The sequence below is a fragment of the Leptonychotes weddellii genome, chromosome 3 (assembly GCF_054177405.1).
Source record: "Leptonychotes weddellii isolate Sample4059 chromosome 3, ASM5417740v2, whole genome shotgun sequence".
NCBI classification, from domain to species: Eukaryota; Metazoa; Chordata; class Mammalia; order Carnivora; family Phocidae; genus Leptonychotes; species Leptonychotes weddellii.
Genome location: NC_138371.1, coordinates 19609209 through 19631061, shown reverse-complemented (window position 1 = coordinate 19631061; position 21853 = coordinate 19609209). Strand labels below are relative to the sequence as shown.

At 45.3% G+C, this 21853-nt stretch overlaps 1 protein-coding gene across 6 annotated transcripts in view; it reads left to right on the top strand.

The window, feature by feature from the left end:
- Nucleotides 1–21853, top strand: part of MREG (melanoregulin) — a 58190-nt gene that overhangs the window by 15998 nt on the left and 20339 nt on the right. For all 6 annotated transcript variants that reach the window (XR_014143397.1, XR_014143395.1, XM_006735002.3 and 3 more), the window contains exon 2: nucleotides 1623–1782. Coding sequence is in view for 4 of the 6 variants with exons in the window: in XM_006735002.3 (XP_006735065.1) it covers nucleotides 1623–1782 (160 nt within the window). In the remaining 2 variants the exon portion in view is untranslated. The remainder of the gene's footprint in view (nucleotides 1–1622; nucleotides 1783–21853) is intronic.

The window sequence follows — 21853 nt, the reverse complement described above, 5'->3', positions numbered from 1 at the left end:
TCTATTTTCAACTTTTTGAGGAACCTCCATACTCTTTTCCAGAGTGGCTACACCAGCTTGCATTCCCACCAGCAGTGTAGGAGGGTTCCCCTTTCTCCACATCCTCGCCAACATCTGTTGTTTCCTATCTTGTTAATTTTAGCCATTCTGATTGGTGTGAGGTGGTATCTCATTGTGGTTTTGATTTCTTTTTCCCTGATGGCTAGTGATGTTGAGCACTTTTTCATGTGTCTGTTGACCATTTGGATGTCTTCTTTGGAGTAGTGTCTGTTCATGTCTTCTGCCCATTTCTGACTGGATTCTTTGTTGGCTCATCATTCTGAAGAAGTGCTTTCTGCGTTTCTGCCTTTGCCGTGTTGGGCCGCCTACATGACAGCCGGGCGGCTGAGAGCACTGTGGCCGAGCAGTCTGGTTCCCCAGTCGTTTCCCGATCGCTCTGATCCCTTTGTCCAGTCCCAGACCCTACATGCTGCACTGCAGCTAGAGGGATTTAAGGGTCCAGTGTCTCGGTCCTCTGTCTGAGGCAGATAGTGGCCTCCTGCTGGCCTTAGCTCTAAGATCCCCTCCCCACTTATGCTCCAGTTTTTACAAGTGGGCCCCGGCCATCCCCAGGGCCTTTGAATGTATTGTTTCATTTGCCTGGAGCTATGTTCTTATCTTTCAACTTGAAGTTCAAGCACCCCTTCTTTACGATGCCTACCTGATGCTTTCCCTGGCTGGCTCTCAAGGCTCTCTGAACTCCCCCTCTGTAGCACGTCTCCCAGTTTTTCACCATATAGTCATCTGGTCATTCATTAATGTGATTCCCTCCCTGGGCTCTAGTGAGGTCCAAGGATGGGGATCGTGTCTGTTTTGTTCACAATTTTACGGAGCCCTGTGATTTACACGGAGTCAGCACTTCATACATATAATAATGAAGGGAACAGCCCCGGCATGACCCTGCCTGTGCAGTCCCACAGAAGCTCACCAGGGCCGGGTACAAGCAGGTCCTAAGTATGGGGCTTTGCTGCTCACCTCCTCCAGAAGCCCAAACATGGATACCACCTTGTAGAACGTAAATCCTACAACAAACACAAGAGACGGAATGACTGAACTTCTTACTCAACATCTCACATTGTCTGCTGAAAGTATTTGGATATGCATATTCATTTCTCCACTTTCTTGTGAGGAATTTGATAGACATTCTGTTGCCATTGTGTTCTCAGTTTATTGTGCTTCCGTGAAAAATTCACCTCTTTAGGTCAATTGTCAATTTCTTCTTTTAATCACACGAGAATTTTACCCCCCCCTCTGTTGGATTTCCTTTTTTTGTTTTCACTGCTGGGATGTGTAGTGCTAAATTTCGTGTTGAATGTAGTAAAATCACCTCTACCCAGGCGTCTGCTTGCATCTGTTCTCTGCTATTTTTAAAGTGATTTTTAAAAGTGTTCTATTGTGCTATGCTTAATAATTAGAGACAATTCAGACCTTGTTATTAGAAATATATATACTTATATATTACATTGTATATTATACAGTATATAACATTTTATTTGTATTATTTGTAACATGCGTATGATGTATACATTACATATATTACATGTATTACCAAATGCTTATACCCCTTTTTTTAAACACCATAGTGATAGCAATCCGTATTCTTCATTTGGAGCAACTCTGGCAAGAGATGATGAAAAGAATTTGTGGAGCATGCCCCACGATGTGTCCCACACAGAGGCAGATGACGACAGAATCCTGTACAATTTGATAGTCGTTCGAAATCAGCAGGCCAAAGATTCAGAGGTAAGCAGATCTTGCTGTGTGCCGATGATAATGGCCAGTCCGAAATAGCAGTGACCCAGAAGGCCAGCTTGGAATAAAGAAAAAAAAGGAAAAAGGAGATATTTGGAATGAGGGCAGGTATTTTAGCAGCCTGGGGTTGCTAATTATAGCTGGTCTTGGCCGACCTGCTGGATACACAGGTAAGACTGACTTCCAGGTACGACCTCGAAGATGGAAGGATTATAGAAACAGCAAGGCTGTGTTGCTGACGACGGATCATCTTCCGCGACTTACCCGTGCTTCTGTAATTTTTCCGGTTGCTTGGCAAGCCACAGTTAGAAGATTCAGACTGACATGGAAGGGGATTTTGCGTTACAACGAATCGTGAATTAGTGGGGCCTGAATTAGTTTTAATTATTTTTTCTGCTTCTTAAATTGTGCATGTTGATTAGATAGCAGCATATCGTAATTTTTGTGATGAAGCATGAAATCAGTCTCTTTTTTTTGGTAGTAGCAATGTTTAAAATTATTAATTTTTCAGAGCAGTTTTAGATTTATAGAGAAATAGAGCAGAAAGAACATCCACTACCTCCAAGGTCCACGGTTTCCCCCATTATTAACATCTTGCATTGGGGCGGGGGGGTACATTTGTTACAGACAGTATTGATACATTTAGCTGAAGTCCAGAGGTTACATCAGGGTTCACTCTTTGTAGTATTGTACGGGTTTTGACAAATGGATAATGACAGGGGCTGAAAACACTCTTAATGAACTCTTATCCCCAAGTTATTGGTATGGGAACACTAGAATATTGAAAAGGACAGAACTATAGTAAGTTAAGAGAAAACAAGGGAGATCATGTTTTATTTTCTCATTATAGTACTATATATAATATATTATAATATGATGGGTATCATTTTCCAAATAATATGAACTTTTCTCAATTCTGCGTTCATCAGTGAGTTCTGAGTAGATACCTATATTAAATACAGACTTCATGTTTTACTTTGTATCTTATAGTAATTGAGAAGAATAAGGACATTGAAAACCCCAGGCTCTGGGTCTGAAGAGAGGTACCAGAGAGCGTGTATGTGTGTTGCTGGGGGCAGGTGGCCATGGGGGGGGGGGTCATCTTTTCCTTATCTGGGTTTCTTTATTTTTGCTGATTAATTGCTAACTATTTTTTTCCCCCAAAAACATGCGTTAGCAGGAAGTGATAACTTTTAGAAGAGCCACGTGTCCTTTTATTCTGGTGCGGCTTGGATACGTTTAGGGGGTTAGAAGCAGGTGTGGAGATGGGGATCACGGGGTGGGGGCAGGGCTGACACTTGCCTCTGGTCCTTCAGGCCCGGGGGAGGGGTGGACTGGAGAGTCTGCAGTGGCTATGGAGGAGAGTCCTGTCTTGGGTGTGGAGTGCTGATGAGGACGGCCTCTGCTAGACATCTGTCATAGGGTTTAACTCTGGCATAGCATCCCTCAGGTGGCCGGCTGTGTTCTTCACTGTCCCCGGCTTCCCGTGTCCCCGGCACAATTCTTCCTCTGCTAGTAACACCGAAAGCACATCATCAAGCCCCTCCAGCCAAGTCCTGCCACCCTGGGCTGCCCTTCTTGAGTATATGGACAGGAACACGTGACCTTGCTTGCCCTTGATGAGAAGAGCCACCCCTTACCCTACTAAAATGGGCTGAGCCGTGAGAGTTCCTTTCTGCCGGTGAGAATAGACCTCTTCTGACCCCACCATGCCCACAGCTGTTAACAGCAAGAGGCCCGCAATACAGGGCACACCCCCCTCTGTCCAGGGCCCCAAGTAACCGGGGAAGGGACCGGAAGGCATGTCTGGAGCTGAGACTGGCAGCTCTCTTTGGAGAAGAGTCTTCAATAGTCTTCACTGTTGAAAAGCCAGGGCAGGAGGTAACAGGAGCTACAGAGCTCTGTGGATAAGCACAGCTTCCCAAGGGGCCTGTTGCACCATTTCTGCGCTGCTCTGGGGACTGTGTGAAGGGCCGTGCAGGAGGCTTTTTCTCCTCCTGGCCTCAGAAATGGACGAGCTTCACTCTAGAGGAACTCTATAACGGAGATGGGCAATCAAATAAATAATATGAAGATGTGATGATAATCACACGTGAAATGATTTGAAATATTTCTGCTCATGGTGCTTCCTTCTTTTTAAGTGTAAAATATATATATATATGCACAAAGTATGTATATTGCATAAAATAGAGACACATTTTGTATGCAATTGCATTATAAGTGTATGATTTTTTTATTATTTTTTAAAGTTTCTTTTTTTTAAGTGTATGTATTATTATATATATTATATATGTATATATAATAGGGACACCTGGATAAAAATTTTCTCATATTTTCTTCCAAAAATTTGAAACACATATAAAAGCATATATTAATATATCTCTTCATTTCCCCCACATTACGTACTGTTCCTCACCTTGCTTTTTTCTACTTAATGATATATTTTATTTATTTATTTTTAAAGATTTTATTTATTTATTTGACAGAGAGAAAGCGAGAGAGGGACCACAGCAGGGGGAGAGGAAGAGGGAGAAGCAGGCCTCCCGCCAAGCAGGGAGCCCGATGTGGGCCTCGATCCCAGAACCCTGGGATCATGACCTGAGCTGAAGGCAGACACTTAACGACTGAGCCACCCAGGCGCCCCTAATGATATATTTTAGACATAGATCCATTTCAGGATGCTCTAGATTTACCTCATTGCTTTGGGGAAGGGGTCTCTAGTATTCTCTTACCTGGATTTGCTGTCATTTATTTAACCAGTCCCTGTTAACGTTTATGTTGGTTCAGGTTTTTTGAGGCACTGCTGCAGTGGATATCCACATATACTTGCGTGACCTTGGATAGATTTTTCAGGAGTAGAATTGCGGGGTCAAAGTGCATTTAAATGCTGGAATTGCCACAGCACCTCCTTCTTGGAGGAACAGAGGAGAGAGCCCTGAGACTGCAGAACTGGGGAGCATTGGAAGCTTATCCTGTGCTCAAGGGGAGCAGCTGCTGAGCTCCAGACAGCTGTTTGCCATGCCGAGAACATGGATCTGGAAGTGCCAGAACTTTTGATTTTTTTCCTTAATATTTATTTATTTTAGACATCGAGAGACAGAGGGGGGAGGGGCAGAGGGAGAGGTGCTTCAAGCAGACTCCATGCTGAGTGTGGAGCCCGACGCGGGGCTCAATCTCACTACCCTGATATCATGACCTGAGCTGAAACCAAGAGTCGGATGCTTAAAGTCCAGAGCCATCTATGCACCCATAAAACTTCTGATTTTTAAGGGAAGCTGAAAATCCCAATTTACAGATAAAATGTCCAGATTTTTATTTTTATTTATTTATATTTTTTTAAGATTTTATTATTGGCGGGGGAGAGCACAAGCAGGGGGAGTTGGAGAGGGAGAAGCAGACTCCTTGCTGTGCAGGGAGCCCGATGCTGGGCTCAATCTCAGGACCCTGGGATCATGACCTGAGCTGAAGGCAGATGCTTAACCGACTGAGCCACCCAGGTGCCCCAGATTTTTAAATGATAACTCACATTAAAAAATGTGTCAGCTAGACAAAATATGTTTATGGGCTGCAAATATATAGGGAACATTTACAACAAGGATGACTACGTATTATTATTGTTATGTTGTCTGGTACGAGTGAAAAATGAACCCACCATTGATTAAGGAGGTGTAGTTGGGAAGCCAGTTGGGTTGTGTTTTAAGTTTGAAGGAGTTCCTTGTTTATTACTGTTGCTTATTTTCTTTTTCACAAAGGATGAAACTGGTACAAATGTTAATAAAACAGCATTTTAGTTTTGAAAGAAATTCTACCTACTGAGGTACAAGAACCCTAGAAATTCTTGTATGATATAATTTAGAAGCTCAAGCAAGGTATTAAGGAAAACCAGGCATTATGGTTTTCCTTGAGTAGCAATAGCATGCTGGGGATGTCCATATTTGTAATTCCCTGAAAAATGAAAAATAATTTCAGAGTGTGAATACTATGTCCATTCCCCTAGTAGAGGAAACACTGCGAATATTACTAAATTTGCACTGTTTCCCCAAAATGAAAAAAAAGAATCAGAAAAGCGGTATATACAGAGCAAATAATGAAACAGAGCCTGAACTTAAAGTTACTTGCAGTGACAGAAGATGTAAAATATGACATTATTGAAATCGAATAGGATGCACTTTCATTTGCAAAAGCTTCAAAAGCTAATTGAAAACAGACTTTCAGTAGAAGAAATAATGCATCTGCAGACCTCCAAGTGGTGGAAAACTTACTGCTCTTGTCTTCGAATGATGCTGTAAAATACTTTATGTTTGAGAAATAGTGAACAACTTCAAAATTGCGCCCCTGAATCAGGATCGTTATGTTCATTCCCATTAAGCGAATTGTACTTCACATAATCCACTCTGTTCTAAGGAGCTTGCAGTGGTTTATGAGATATCAACGCCTCCTAATTATTTATTTGCATGCCTAATTTTAATCATACTGAGCTATCTTGTTCTCCAAGATATCAATAATAATGAAAAGAGTGCCAGGCACTGTTCACCCACATTGCACATATTAACTATGTCTTCTTCACAACAACGCAGTGAGGTAGGCATCATTATTATTTCTTTCGGAAGCAACTTGTCCGGGGCCACGCAGCTGAAAATGTGCCCCTGAGATTTGAATCTTGGCTTCGTGAATCCAGAGACATCATATATCATGAGCGCCATGATTGAAATCTTGAGAAAAGGGATAGGTATTGTCTGCAAGTTGATGTAGATTTCAAAATGGGTGAGCCAAGTCTGCCCAAAGCCTATTTCTGTGACTTGTTGATGCCAGGGATGAGAGCTGTGTTTGAGGTTGAGGATCGTGATGCATTTTAGGACATGTTCTTTTTTTTTTTAAAGATTTTATTTATTTGAGAGAGAGAATGAGATAGAGAGCATGGGGGGGGGGAGGGTCAGAGGGAGAAGCAGGCTCCCTGCAGAGCAGGGAGCCCGATGCAGGACTCGATCCAGGGACTCCAGGATCGTGACCTGAGCCGAAGGCAGTCGCTTAACCAACGGAGCCACCCAGGCGCCCTAGGATGTGTTCTTGGTTGTACCATCAGCACACCTTTCCTGGCTGATGCTTTTCCATGGGGATCGCAGCCAGTCAAGGCTCCTGTCCCGGGCTTCTGTTTTATCTTGTGCCCTTTCACCCTGTCTCTGCTTTGTTTAGTGTTCCCTGACCTAGGTGATTTGATGTCCTTTCTGACGGTTCAGTAACAGTCAACATTTTTACTCTGCTAAAAAAAATTTTTACATGTTTGTTTACGAAAATAAATGCTAAAAGTCAAATCGTTCTTCTAAACACTTCTAAGCACTTTTTTGGTTCAAAATTGGTCACATTTATTTGGTGGGATCTGTGATAGTATGCCTATTTTTAAAGCTCTTAAGTCATTACGTGCTCAGAAATGTCCGTAGTTCTCATGACCCGTGCCTGCCTCCCCGTCACTGAACAGGGCAGTATTTCTACACCAGCAGGATCCATGTGAACATCAGATGCTTGTGTGGCTGGAATGATCCCATCCAAACCACACTCTGCCGAATTCTGGGAAACCGTGAAATGGTATTATTTTTTTAAAACCATAGAGGCAAAAGCATAAAATATTCCTGGTTTATAATTTGTTGGCGCTTCCCATGTATCAGGATTCTGCTGGGAGAGTGTTGCCAGGCATTGTAAATGGTTCGTATAAAATGTCTAAAATAGCCACAGACCTCCCCAGGGGTTGGTGGCGGTGTCTGGATGATACACTTAGCCTGGCATAGCCCTGGCACTGAAAGGAAAGAGAACACAGGAGTAGAGTGGAGTGTCTGGTGGGAGAATGTGAGGAGGCGAGAGGAGAGAGGGTTGGGTACCAGCCACGTCACTGTGACACGCGTGGAGCCCAGGATAGGCCATCGGGCTCTGCATGACAGTCTTAACGGGTCTCCACCCATGGGTTGAGACGTGCTCTGGCAGGGCCAGCCGGCTTCTCTGTAAGTGGCTGAACATTGGCTACTGTGGGAGATAGGAGTGCAAGGTTTATGCCAAGCCTGGAGTGCAGAATAGTAGGAAATGAAAGCACTTCTCTAGATAACTCTGGGTTCCCCCAAAGACCTTTTTCTTTGGGAGCCCGGAGCATCAGGATTGTGGGAGGTGGGCATTCTTTATCTTATTTTGCTAGTAAATATTTGGGTTCGCGGGCGAGAGAATAAAAATGCTTATTAGGATCTGAGAATCAAGTGGTCTTACTGTCTGTTTTCTAGGCAATAACATCGAGTATTACTCTGTGTGCTAACCAGCACACTCTCCAGGCAAAGGCTGAATCCTCACAGCAACCCCAGGAAGGAGGCATTCTGACACTTAAGATTAGAGACTGAGTCGTCTGTACAAGGTGCTGAAGGGAATGAATGGGAGGCTGGGATCCCAGCTCAGTCTGGCTGACCCAGAAGCCAGTGTGGAAACACTGCTCCACTCTCTCTAATGAGCTTAGAAAAAGCCTCGGTGGAATCCTTCCGGTCAAAGATAAACTTACCAAAGGGAAGCTGACTTCCTGCCTCAGGTAGCCGCTCCCGTCTTGTATGTGTTGACATGACACACCCTGTACCAGCTGAATCACAGAGTGGCTTTGGTGTTCGTTTAGTGTCAACATCTGTGTTGGCCACTGCATGTAACATCCTCCAGACGCTGTTGCTTTGGGCCTTTTTAATACCCCAGGCACCATCCCGGTTCGAAGACTCATTGGACCACACCAGGAGACATTCTGTTTGTGATATTCCTTTCTGTTCTTGCCCACCCACCCTTTAAAAAAAAAAATATATATATATATATATAATATATATAAAAGCATTTCTGGAAAGCAGCATTAAGATACTGTTTCTTACGAGGTAGGTAGCACATCAAAGCTCTATGTAAGGCAGCAGAGTTGAAATGATAAATATTAGAAAACTTGATGTAGATGGGGAAGTCATTAGATACTCGGTAGGGTGTGAGGTGGTAGAAAGCATGGGCTTTGGAATTAGACCGATTTAGGGATAAGAGTTATACTCTTCCCATGTTTTAGCCAGATGACACTGAATAGTTATTTAACCTCAGGGTTGTCACTGTCCAGTTTGGGACACAGTCACAGGGCTTAACTAAGAGGAAAAGGAGGTGCTGATATCAAGCATGCCAGGCCGAAGATATAAATCGGGGCTGCCCTAGACAAGCTGGGACATAGGATCACCTTTCTTTTTTTGATTGTAAAATGTACATAACTTAAAATGTACCATTTTAATCATTTTTAAAAAGATTTATTTCGTTATTTGAGAGAGAGAGAAAGTGAGCCCAGGGGGAGGTGCAGAGGAGAGGGAGAGAGAGACTCTTAAGCAGACTCTCCGCTGAGCGTGGAGCCCAATGCGGGGCTCAATCCCACGACTCCGAGATCACAACCTGAGCTGAAACCAAGAGGCAGATGCTCAACCAACCGTGCCACCCAGGTGCCCCCATTTTAACCATTTTTAAGTGTCCATTCAGTGGTATAAGTACATTCACATCGATGAGCAACCATCACCACCATGCATCTTCTGGACTTTTTTATCTTCCCACACTAAACTCCCTACGCATTAAACAATATTACTGCTTATACCTCCCTCCCAGCCCCTGGTAACTACCATTCTACTTTCTGTCTCTATGAACTTGACTACTTTGGGTACCTGGTATTAGTGGAATTGTACAAGATTTGACTCAATGTCGGCTTTGGTTTTTGCTAAAACAAGTGAGATCATCAGAGACGCCTGCCTGTCATCTGGTCATGGCGCCTTCTGCGTGTATTACCTGGCTCTCACCACGGTCTTTTGATGTAGACAGACTATTTGTTAAAAAGAGAGAGACCCAGAGAGCTTCAGTGACTTTAAGTGATTGTGTCCAAGCAGAAATGGGTTTCTGACTCAGCGTTCTGTACCCTGGACTACACAGTGGAGAAGGAAAGCCATCAGGTTCTGAGAATTTAGGGCAGACAGTGGAATGATTTTCTATGTCCTTTTTTATTTTATTTTATTTATGTATCTATTTATTTATTAAAGATTTATTTGAGAAAGCGAGAGAGAGAACTCAGGTTAGTGCATGCATGTAACCACACACCAGCAGGTGGAGGGGCAGAGGACGAGGGAGAAGGAGAGAAGCAGACTCCCCCGTGAGCACGGAGCCCTGTGCTGGCTGATCCCACCACCCTGAGACCATGACCTGAGCGGAAACCAAGAGTCAGACGCTCAACCGACTGAGCCACCCAGGCACCCCTGTCCTTTATTTAAATGTGAACAGGAATAAACGGGTGTTCAAATAAACCAATAGCCATAGACCTTTGTAGAACATACACTGTCCCAACTTATTTCTCTCTTAAGGTGACTCCAATGTGTGATTCTTTTTTCAAAGTCTAGGCTATTCTCATATACAAGAGTTGTTTCAACAAAAGCTCAAATTCTGCCTGGTGTGTTGATTTATTGGTTAATTTTGTTAAAAATGATGTGTCTAGTGTTAAACAGGTTTGATTTGGAATTATAGTGTTGTTAGTTACTCATATGCCTGAAAGGCTAATTTTTTTTTTTTTTTTTTTGAGAGAGAGAATGAGCATAGTGCATGCACGAGCTGGAGGTTTGGAGGGGCAGAGGGAGAGAGAATCTCAAGAAGATCCCTGCTGAGAGGCGCCTGGGTGGCTCAGTCGTTAAGCATCTGCCTTCGGCTCAGATCATGATCCCAGGGTCCTGGGATCGAGCCCCGCATCGGGCCCCCTGCTCCCTGGGAAGCCTGCTTCTCCCTCTCCCACTCCCCCTGTTTGTGTTCCCTCTCTCTCTCTGTCAAATAAATAAAATCTTAAAAAAAAAAAAAAAGATCCCTGCTGAGTGGGGAGCCTGACACGGGGCTTGATCTCATGACCCTGAGATCATGGGACCTGAGCTGAAATCAAGATTCGGTGGCTCAGTCGTTAAGCGTCTGCCTTCGGCTCAGGTCATGATTCCAGGGTCCTGGGATCGAGCCCCGCATCGGGCTCCCTGCTCCGCGGGAAGCCTGTTTCTCCCTCTCCCTCTCCCCCTGCTTGTGATCCTGCTCTCACTGTGTCTCTCTCAGTCAAGTACATAAATAAAATCTTTAAAAAAAAAAAAAAGATTCGGATGCTCAACTGACTGAGCCACCTAGGCGCCCCAGGCTAATATTTTTTAGTCTTTTTTTTTTTTAAGAGTCAACAATGTAGGAAAATTATTTTCTGTTCTTCCTAGATCCCTCACCTCTCAACTCAGTATGAGAACTAACTGGTTGATACTTCATTAAGTTAGTTTCTCCTTTCATCGTAAAAAGGACCCACTTCTAGGTTCACAACTATTCGTAGGCCAGTGTGATGGGTGTGTATGTGAGAGAGGCTGGTTGGTTGTTCATGCAAAGCTCACAGGCTTGCCGTACCGTGGGTGGTGTTACTTCTGCCCAAAATCTGGTGATCAGCTTTGCAAGGTCTTTGAACTTGAATTTTTCAGGGCATCTAGAACTATATGAACATCGAGAGTGTATTAGCCAGAGTTCTTTGGAAAAAGAAACAACAGAAACTATCTGTCTCTCGTTCTCTCTATCTATCCACCTATCCACCCAATCCACCTATCTATTTATCTAACTATTGAGAGATATTTATTTTAAGGAACTGGCTCACAGTTGTGAAGGCTTGATAAATCCAAAATCTGATAAGGGAGGCTGGCAGACTGGAGACTCGGAAGAGTTGCAGTTTAAGTCCAAAGGTAATCTGCTGGCAGAATTCCTTCTTGCATGGAGATTACTCTTTGTTCTATTAAAGCCTTCAAGTGATTGGTTAGGGTCTATCCATATTATGGAGGGTAATCTGCTTTACTGAGAGTATGCCACTTAAAATATTAATCTCATCCCCAACATACCTTCACAGAAACATCCAGAATAATGTTTGACCAACTATCTAGGTACTGTGGCCCAGTCAAGTTGACATATAAAATTAACCATGCCAGGGGGTTTTACTAACAGTAACCAAATTCACAAGAGACTGTTGTATAAACCCAAATGCATATAACCATTTAGGTGGGCCATACACCTGAGTGGTCCCAGCAGTCTCTGCCCTATAATAAAATCCGTAAGGGAAATCAGTGCCCAGACTAGAGGGGTAGCTTGGTGAAAATGAATCAGATAGTGAGAACGATGGCAAGGGATATTTATGGAGCTGTGTACCGGGTGCTGCTCTAAGTACATTACATATACTGTGTTAACTACCCTTGTCCTCCACATGTGATCATGGTAACCTGGTGCTTTCACCTCCAGTATTAAATTATTCATGTCATTTGGTTAGGACACCATGCCCCTTGATGGTAATAGATAGATATTTCTTTTTTTTTTTTTAAGATTTTATTTATTTACTTGACAGAGAGAGAGACAACGAGAGAGGGAACACAAGCAGGGGGAGTGGGAGAGGGAGAAGCAGGCTTCCTGCTGAGCAGGGAGCCTGATGTGGGGCTCGATCCCAGGACCCTGGGATCATGACCTGACCTGAAGGCAGACACTTAATGACTGATCCACCCAAGTGCCCCTAGATAGATATTTCTGAACACCACCCCCAGGTGAACAGTAGCCTCAGGCACTGGACTCAGGCATGGATTTGGGAGGGCAGACAGAACGTAGAATCAAGAGAAATCTAGAATAATGTGATATCTCCAGACACTGTCGTCCAAATGAAGCACACAGATTATTGCAAATAGAATCTAAGGTCCTGCCAAGGCCCAACGAGCCCCGCCGTCCCATTTTCTGCCGTGAGACTCTTGACTATGTTCTCAATCACGTAATATCATCTCTACTGCCCATCCATAGCTACACTTCTGCGATTGGAGTCTAATTCATTTTCTTGCTTTCTTCTTTAATATCTAAAACTGCCCTTAGGGCACAGAAACCAATGAGGCTGTTGAGCTTGGAGGAATCTCTGCCCAAACAGACTGTGGCAGCTTTCAGGAAAGACCTGCATTTTTCTCTTGGCAGAGACACAAGCGAGCCCACAGGAAGTGGTTGCCCCAGAATGGAATCCCTTGTGATCGAAATAGCACCTCTGCTTCCTCATTTGTCATTTTGGCTCCGTTCACCAGTTTGCGATTCTTTTTAAGGTGCAGTAGCCTCAATATTGAATCTGAATTAAATCAATTTCTGCAGCAGTTTTGCTGCTGGCAGTCCGTCCTACGGATATTCTCACATCGTTAAACAAAGATCTATGTGCTTCGCCACGTTGTTTTGAAAAGTAAAAACCTGGAGGGACGCCTGGGTGGCTCAGTCGGTTGAGCGTCTGCCTTCAGCTCAGGTCATGATCCCCGGGTCCTGGGATCGAGGCCCACATCGGGCTCCTTGCTGAGCAAGGAGCCTGCTTCTCCCTCTGCCTGCCTCTGTCTCTCTCTGATAAATAAATAAAATCTTAAAAAAAAAAAAAAAAAAAAGTAAAAACCTGGAAATAAAATAATCCAATGAAAGTACTGGGTACAAATTCGTGAGGTAGGGTTTATAGGTACTGACTTCGAAAGGGAGTTATGATCTGTTGCTAAGGGGGGAGGTATCATGTCATCCCGCTTGTAGAAAAGCTAATGCTAATAGACAGCAGTAGAGTTTCTTTTCTTTTCTTTTTTTTAAAGATTTTATTTATTTATTTGACAGAGAGAGACACAGCGAGAGAGGGAACACAAGCAGGGGGAGTGGGAGAGGGAGAAGCAGGCCTCCCGCTGAGCAGGGAGCCCGATGCGGGGCTTGATCCCAGTACCCTGGGATCACGACCCGAGCCGAAGGCAGACGCTCGACGACTGAGCCACCCAGGCGCCCCAGCAGTAGAGTTTCTGGAAGGTTAACCTCTCAGCTTATTAGTCATGGTGACCTCTGGGGAGCAGAAGTGGGTGCGGGGAAGAAGACTTTTGTCCTCCTTTAACTTCCCGGTCTCAGTACTGTTTGAAAACAATTTTAGATCATATGCCTGTATCACTTCATGGATGCATACTGCATGTAAAATCATTATTTCACAGCACACGTTATGGTGTGATGGTTTCCCTGGGTCTTTCCAAACATTTTGGTTTGTTGTAGGGAGGGTGTGCTGCGGGAAGGGGAAGGGGGGGCGGGTGCCCAGAGAATGAGAGTTTAGGAGGAGCTGGAGCAAACGCTGAGGAATCCTGCCAAAACGGCCTGGGGCAGACCGTGCCCGGAGCCATCAGTCAGTATTTATCTTTTCAAGGTTGTCAGGTCCTTCTGCTAAATCAGGCTCTTTCTCTGGAGCTCCTTTCCTCTCCAGCTGCACTTGGTAATTAACAGGGCTTTATTTTTGGCTTCTTTACCCCCTGCTTCCCCTCCACCACCCCTGCCCCTTCCTTTGGTTGGGTTTGCTCATCTCAGAATAATGGAAAATGGCTCTTAACTGCACCCCTGTGTGGGTCCCAGCTGCTGACATGCCGGGCCTTCCGGTCAGGCTGTGCTCAGCTCCGGAAGTCTCGGCAAGACTTCTGAAGAGCTTTCCTGAGGAGCCACTTGGCTTGCTTTCTGGTTTTGATTGAACTCATAGGGAAAATGGAGTTCTGGTGGGGGCCGGATCTGCTGCTTTTCAGACTTAAAATCCCCAAAGTATTCTAGAAGGACACTTCATATAAAACCACCTTTCCGGGGCACCCGGGTGGCTCAGTCGTTAAGTGTCTGCCTTCGGCTCAGGTCATGATCCCAGGGTCCTGGGATCGAGTCCCACATCCGGCTCCCTGCTCAGCGGGAAGCCTGCTTCTCCCTCTCCCACTCCCCCTGCTTGTGTTCCTGCTCTCGCTATCTCTCTCTCTGTCAAATAAATAAAATCTAAAAAAACCCCAAAAAAACAACTTAAAACCACCTTTCCATTTGGGTGCCCCAGCCCTGGCTACCTAGTTACACACAATCACGTGATTTCCAGGGCGGGAGTGAGCTGTGCCTCGGATGGTTTTGCAAGAGGAGGCAGGCCACGTGGCTCAGGTGCACAAATCGGGTACACCCTCTTGAACTATTTGTCATGTTTCATGACAACTAGTTGAGGTAAAGCCGTGCCCAAAGCTCTTACGCCACGTTGTTGTTATTGTTAAAGAACTTGGAGCAGATTTCGATAGACCTGAGTCAAAATTAACCTCGTCCCTTCTTCCGTAAAGAATGTTTTGTGGTCAGAGGCCACAGGCATCTGGGAAATGTGCTTTGGAGCCACAGGTTGCCAGTCCTAGCTGTGGAATCAAGTTTTTCAACCAAGAACCAGAAGATCAGGTGCTCTTGCTGCTTAACCAGGCCCGGATTTTGAGCAAGTGATGAGGGAGGAGTGTAGCAGGAGTAAGTCTTTTCGAAGCACAGCCAGAATATTTTTGTTCAGTTGTAGAGCTGAATGCACTCCAGTCTGTTTGAGATGATTTGCTGATTTTCTTTTCTTTTCTTTTCTTTTTCCTTGTTCTTTTCTTTTCTTTTCTTTCTTTTCTTTTTTTTTTTTTTTTGCCAGCTTTGGTGAATTTAGCAGAAGATATTGAAACCAAGTACAAGTGGTGGCTGTAAAAATCCACTGCAATTGGATTACTAAACACAGGCCCTGCTTCATTGCTGGGACCTTTTACCCAGGAGCCCTGGGCTCTTTCCCAGGCTGTCACTGACAATCTGGGGGACTCTGAGGGAGCTAGAAGTAGAAATGGCAACAGCTTGTAAGAAGAGAGAGAGACCTTCAGACCACGGACTGCTCAAGCATGGTTCTTTCAACGCAAGCATGGCAATGTGCAAAAATTAATTCTAAGATGCCCTCTGTCATCTTATACCACGCATACTGTTACCTTTCTAAAGTTAGCGAAGTTCCCGTGTTTTTTTCTAATGGGAAGTCACTATAGTGCCTACTCTGAAGCTCTGATCCCTTTGTCTCTCCAGGCCGAAGTTTGGAGGGAATGGGTAATGTGTCGGGATGAAGTGGGGTGTATTTGTGATCAGCAGGAGGGGCAGCCTTCATGTGCCAAACCCTTCCCTGCCCTCTGGGCCCCTCTTCACTTCCAGAGGCCCCTCCAGGGATCAACTCTTGTCACCCTCTGGCTGTGCCCCCTGGCATTGGCTCCTCACCAGGCCTGGCTCTCCCCAGCTGAGTATCCCAACCCTAACATTTTTTCCTTCTTTCTACCCAGTTAAACATCCATTTATTCTGTGTAGGCTCTGCTCAGCCAGAAGTTAAAGAGAAGCGGGTATTAGGAGAAAACCAGAGGACTTCAGTGAAGTGTGTGAATGATTTCAAAGAGGAACTTGGGCATTTGAGAAACGATCTCCCGTCTAGCTGGCAGATCCTGGGCTGATGTGGAAACACTGACTGCCCTTCATACCACTCGTTCCACCTGCTCTGCCCTAGATTTGAAAGGTTTTTTCTTCTCTTCTTTCCCCTGCTTCCAATCCCCTCTGACTCTGGTTCCAGCCACCGAAAGCCTAGAGCAGGGCTATGCCAAATAACCAGGAAGGGAAGCAAGCAAACCTCTGCAGGGTTCATCCACCTTTTATTCCTTTGGCTTGCTCTGAATATTCTCCAGGCTGTCTGTGCTTGTTGTTGTGTAAATGTCTCAGCTAGAGAGAGAGAGAGAGGATAGAGAGGGAGGAATGGGCTCAGGCCCAGACGTATCCAGGCCTGTGATGGCCAAGTGTTCAAAAATGCAGCATTTTATGGATACCTTAGTCTTCATCTTAACGTTTTAATCCACAACATAGTATTTATCTTTTTACTTGTTTTATTTATTTTTATTTATTTATTTATTTTTAAAGATTTTATTTCTTTATTAGACAGGCAAAGGCTGAGGGAGAAGCAGGCTCCCTGCTGAGCAGGGAGCCCGATGAGGGACTCGATCCCAGGACTCTGGGATCATGACCTGAGCCCAAGGCAGACGCTTAACTGGCTGAGCCACCCAGGCACCCCAATCTTTTTACCTGTTTTAAAGTGACATTTAATAGACAGCACCTTGGGTCCATAGAAACTAGAGAGAGTACATACTGAATGGACATGTTTTGGAGGGATGATTTTCTACCGAACTCCTGCCTCCCAAGAGTGGAGAGCAGTTGACATTCAAAATCATGGCAAATGTCCCTTCTTATAAGGACACCAGTCATATTGGATTAGGGGCCACCCTAATAACTTCATTTTTAACTTGGTTACCTCTCTAAAGACACCATCTCGAAATTGGGTCACAGTCTGAGGTATTGGGGGTTAGGACTCCAATATAGGGAATTTGGGGGTGTGTGCAGTTCAACTCATAACGGTAGGTAGACCATTGATAGGATTATAAATAGTTGTTTCTTTTGGTGGACAGATGTAGACCCTGTGGGCATAGCAGTAAACAAAGGGCCTGCCCTCAGAGGCAGAAGGAAGACTGACGACAGATACATACAAAGTAGGTTGTGATGTTTAAAGAAGAAAAATAAGACAATCTGAGGGGACAGAAAGCAACTCCGGGCTGGGAAGTGGAGGCCTGAAGGAGGTGAGGGAGTGAGCTTCGTGGAGGATATTTCAGGCGGAGGGAATTGTGGAGGCACGAAGGCTCCGGGCAGGAAGGAGTGTGGTACCTGCCGGAGACAGTGAGGCCTGTGTGGCTGCAGCAGGGGGAGGCAGGGAAGGGGCTCAGCAGTGTGGCACTGGGAAGCCAGCAAGGACCAGAGCAGGAATGCCCACTGGCCCATGGCGGGGGGGCGGGGGGGCTTGAATTTTGTTCTAAGAGGAAGGGGAAGCACTTCCTATCTAAACAAGTAAAACATGCTTATTTATTTGTCCCTGTGCAAGGTCTGTTCCTTCCCTCTGGCCTCTGTCATTCCCATTCTTGGAAGCTCCTATTCCTTGGGAGGCCTGAGCAGGCCTGGCCTTAAACCTTGTGAGAGGATTCTCCACGAATCTCTTTTTCTTTTCTTTTCTTTTTTTTTAAAGATTTTTGTTGATTTATGTGAGAGAGAGAGAGACAGAGAGAGCAGGGGCAGGGGGTGGGGCAGAAGGGGAGGGAGAGGGACAAACAGACTTCCCACTGAGCAGGGAGCGTGGAGCCAGATGCTGGTCTCCCTCCCAGAACCTTGGGATCTTGACCTGAGCTGAAGGCAGATGCTTAACCGACTGAGCCAGCCCGGCGCCCCTCCATGGAGCTCTTGATCCCTGCACATGTTGTGAGCAGACGCACTGCCTGGCTTTTGTCCTGGACTGTCTTTTCAAGGGTGTTAACTTAGCGCACAGCCCTGGGAGGTGTAGGTAATCCTGCCTCAGGAACAAAGGGCAGGCAGGCCTACTGTTCATTATAAAAGATTCAGGTTCCCTGGGTTCAGAGTACCTTCCCTGGGATGCAGCCGACTGCACCTGCGCAGATCATATGACCCCGCCCCCTTCCCATTACTGCTTTGGAATTGGAGCTTGGAGCGTTGCCGTAAAAAGTACTGACCCCCGATTGCTGGGTCCTTTGTCTCTTCCCCGGAGTCTCGCGTTTTTTGCCATGTCTCATGCCACGCATGAAACTATGGCAGGAGAACTTGTTACCTTGTAAGGGAGTCAAATCTCAGATGCCTCACAATTCTTGACACCCTTAGAATAGCTTCGGTGTTGGCATCATGACTGAGACCTTGACCTTGGGCCAATGCTTTGGCATCTGTTTGTGGTTTTTCAGTTTCTTTTTAAAATAAGTTGGAACTGGGGTGCCTGGGTGGTTCAGTCGTTAAGCATCTGCCTTTAGCTCAGGTCATGATCCCGGGGTCCTGGGATCGAGCCCCACATCGGGCTCCCTGCTCCGCGGGAAGCCTGCTTCTCCCTCTCCCACTCCCCCTGCTTGTGTTCCCTCTCTCACTGTGTCTCTCTCTGTCAAATAAATAAATAAAAATCTTTAAAAAAAATAAAGTTGGAATTCTTCCAGCACCCCTCCCCCCCAATGAAATCCACCAGGAAACTGACAAAATTAAAACTGCTCTGGTGGAAGGTTTCTCATCTCCAGAGCCCCCTGCCCCTGCCCATATATCTTTGGAAAAGTCACTCAACATGATTTCAAAAACACTGTGTTGAGCTACTAAAAAGCCCCTTTAAAACTCAAATCTGGTATCTGGGAGCAATAATACATTGATTCTTATCAGAGACCGATTACGTATGTCTTAGCAAAAGTTAACTTACATGCCATTAATATCATTAATAGGTCAGCACAAATGACCTTTTCAAAGGAATGGGATCCAGGATTAAGATTCCAGGATATGGAGGGGGAGGTTGGGAGGGAGGGGTACTGCCATGCTTGGCCCTGGGCATCAGGCCAGGACTAAAAGTAGAGGAGAGAGAGCGCTGGAAGCTAGAGGCACAGAGAGGATAGCAGGTGATAGGTAAAATCACATCTGACCTGCCCATCAGGACACTCACTCCACTGTTCCTCTGTGTCGAAAGGTCTTTTCTTCTTTACTTGGTCTTTACTTGGTTTCTTTGATCCTTATGATCCCTTCCAGGTGCCCCAGGAGCTTTGAGGGCAACCAGGCAGAGGGAGAGAGGCACCCTTACTTTCACATATGTTTCATATTGGGGTTCTATCTGAGATATCATTTGGAAAAAAGACTCTCCTGCCAAAACAAGCTTATGAGCTCATCTACTTGACCCAGAGCTCTGGCAGGGTGTTAAAAAGGAAAGGTGGTTAGAAAGGAAAGCAGGTGCTTATTTCATAGAGCACGAGGGGGGGTGTGGTGTTATAGAAAGGGTTCCTGGGGTTCAGGCCGAACGCTACTACTAGCTCCTGACTATACTGCTGATTTGCTGTGTGACCTTTGGCAAGCCACTCAACCTCTCTGGGCTTGTTGCTTTCATCTGACGGAGGTAGGTATGGAGGACAGGATCTCAAAGTCCTCATATATAAAGGCCTGTGAATTAGGGAGCAGTGATGCGGCTTTTAACCCAAGAAATATCAAGAGTTGCACCCCTGGGCACCTGCATTGTAAGGAGCTAGACTTCACTCATGTCCTTTGAGTGAGATACATGCACTGTGCTTGGAATGGGGCTTGGACAGTTCCGAGAATAAAACCAGTAGATTTGATTCCGCCATGCCACCTTTTCCTCCACATTCCAGAAAAATCGTGGCTCACAGGCCAAATCCAGGTTGGTTGGTTTTGTTTTTCCAAATCCAGTTTTATCGGAACACAAACATGCCCGTTTGCATATTGTCTTTGGCTGCTTTAGTGCTTTAGTCACAAAGCTGAGTAGTTGTGGCAGAGACCCTATGTCTTGTAAATCCTTAAACATTTACTATCTGTCTTGAGGCCATCCACGCTTGGCCTTTGATTTGCCGCTCAGTAGACTTTGCTTGAATGATTGCGTGGATTTTTCGTACCAAGAGGATATATAACCAACTCCTTTGAGGAAGGCGTCCTGTGACTCCCCCCACCCCTGCCTCACTTTGTGATCCTTTCGAAGAAGAGATCCTCTTTAGAAACCGAGGGACTCTTCTGGCCTTTTCGTTTTTTGGGTGCGAAACATTTCTCATTTACTGATGATTTTTTTTCTTTTGGAAATGACTACACAATTATCTATTACGTGAGATTAGTCAAAAATTTTAAAAATACACTGTAATTTCCAAACATGTTGAATGTGCGGTGGACTCCTGCCACCCCACGGTTTTCCCCTCCCATTCTGGGATTTCCAGTGCACAGGAGTTGTGGTAGGGGCTTTGTTTGAGTTAATAAAAGCCTGCCATGTTGATGAAGAAGCAAGCAGATGCTGACCAGGCAAAGGTCTTGAAAACTGGAAATGGCTGCCTAATTCAGGATTCAGGAGGCAGCCTCCTAATTGGCTTGGCAAAGGGTCATCCGTGTGTCTCTAATAGCCAGTAAAGGCTGGGATAATTATAAACAGAAGTGTTAACCAGTGAGTTTCCAGGCAATTACGGGACTGCTTCTGCCTAAGTGATTATTTTGCCTCGAGGCTGTGGCCTTACATCATGCTTGAGGCTTGGTCGGCATAACCCCCAAACACTCAAGTGGGGGAGCCAGCACCTCTGGAGGCTCAGTTGAAGGTTGGAGGGGAGTAAGAGGTAGGCAGTGAATGAGATACTGGAACTGTAAGGAAAAAAGTTTTATAAGGCTTGGATTTAAATAATAACTCCTAGCTGTTAATGGAACTGTGTTGTCATTGACAGGTGACGCAGGCAGCGAGCAGCTTTTGCCTCTTGTGAAAGGGTCAACGTGACTTGGGTTGTGTCCACAGGGTTGTAATATACTGGAGATGTGTGTGGTGCGACCAGGGCAGTGGTTTGGTGTGCAGCTCCGTGTCTTAAAAAGGGTATCAATAACTTAGAGAAGGTGGACAATGTCCACTTAGAGTGGACAATGAAAATATGGAGAAATTAGAACGTAGGAGTCAAGGGATGGGGGGAGGGGTGGAGTGAGCAAAACCAGATCGTCAAAGCAGTCACCTGGATCATAGATCCTACCCAGCTAGCATCAAGTTGTGCTAATACTTTCAAAGACACAGGCAATCAAGAGGCTCAGCTGAAGCAGGGAGAGGTTTGGAACATTGAGAATGTCACCCTAGGACGCCCTTCCCCCGCAGGACATGCACCTCTGACTCAGAACACTAGATCAGTCTAAATGAAGTTCTCCAGGTTACCTCACATTGTGAAAAGCATTTGAATTGTGAAAGGGCTTCATCTGGTATCCCTTCATTATTTTGTAGCATATGTGACATTCTCCAGGGAGCCACACCCCAAAGATGTTGGGTGTCTTGAGTGCAAGGAATGCTTTGGCCAGAGACATCGTGCTAAGGGCATCTGTAAACAAGGTTTCTTCCTCCTAGCAGATGTCATTCCTCTAGTTACCAGGATATTTGGTTGATAAGGAAATTAGATTGGGTCACCTGCCAGGGTCACCAGTCTTCTTTTTTTTTTTTAAGATTTATTTATTTATTTTAGAGAGAGAGAAAGAGAGAGAGTGGGGGGGAAGGGCAGAAGGAGAGGGAGAGAAGCAGACTCCCCACTGAGTCCAGACCCAATGTGGGGCTTGATCCCATGACCCTGAGATCGTGACCGGAACTGAAACCAAGAGTTGGATGCCCAGCTGA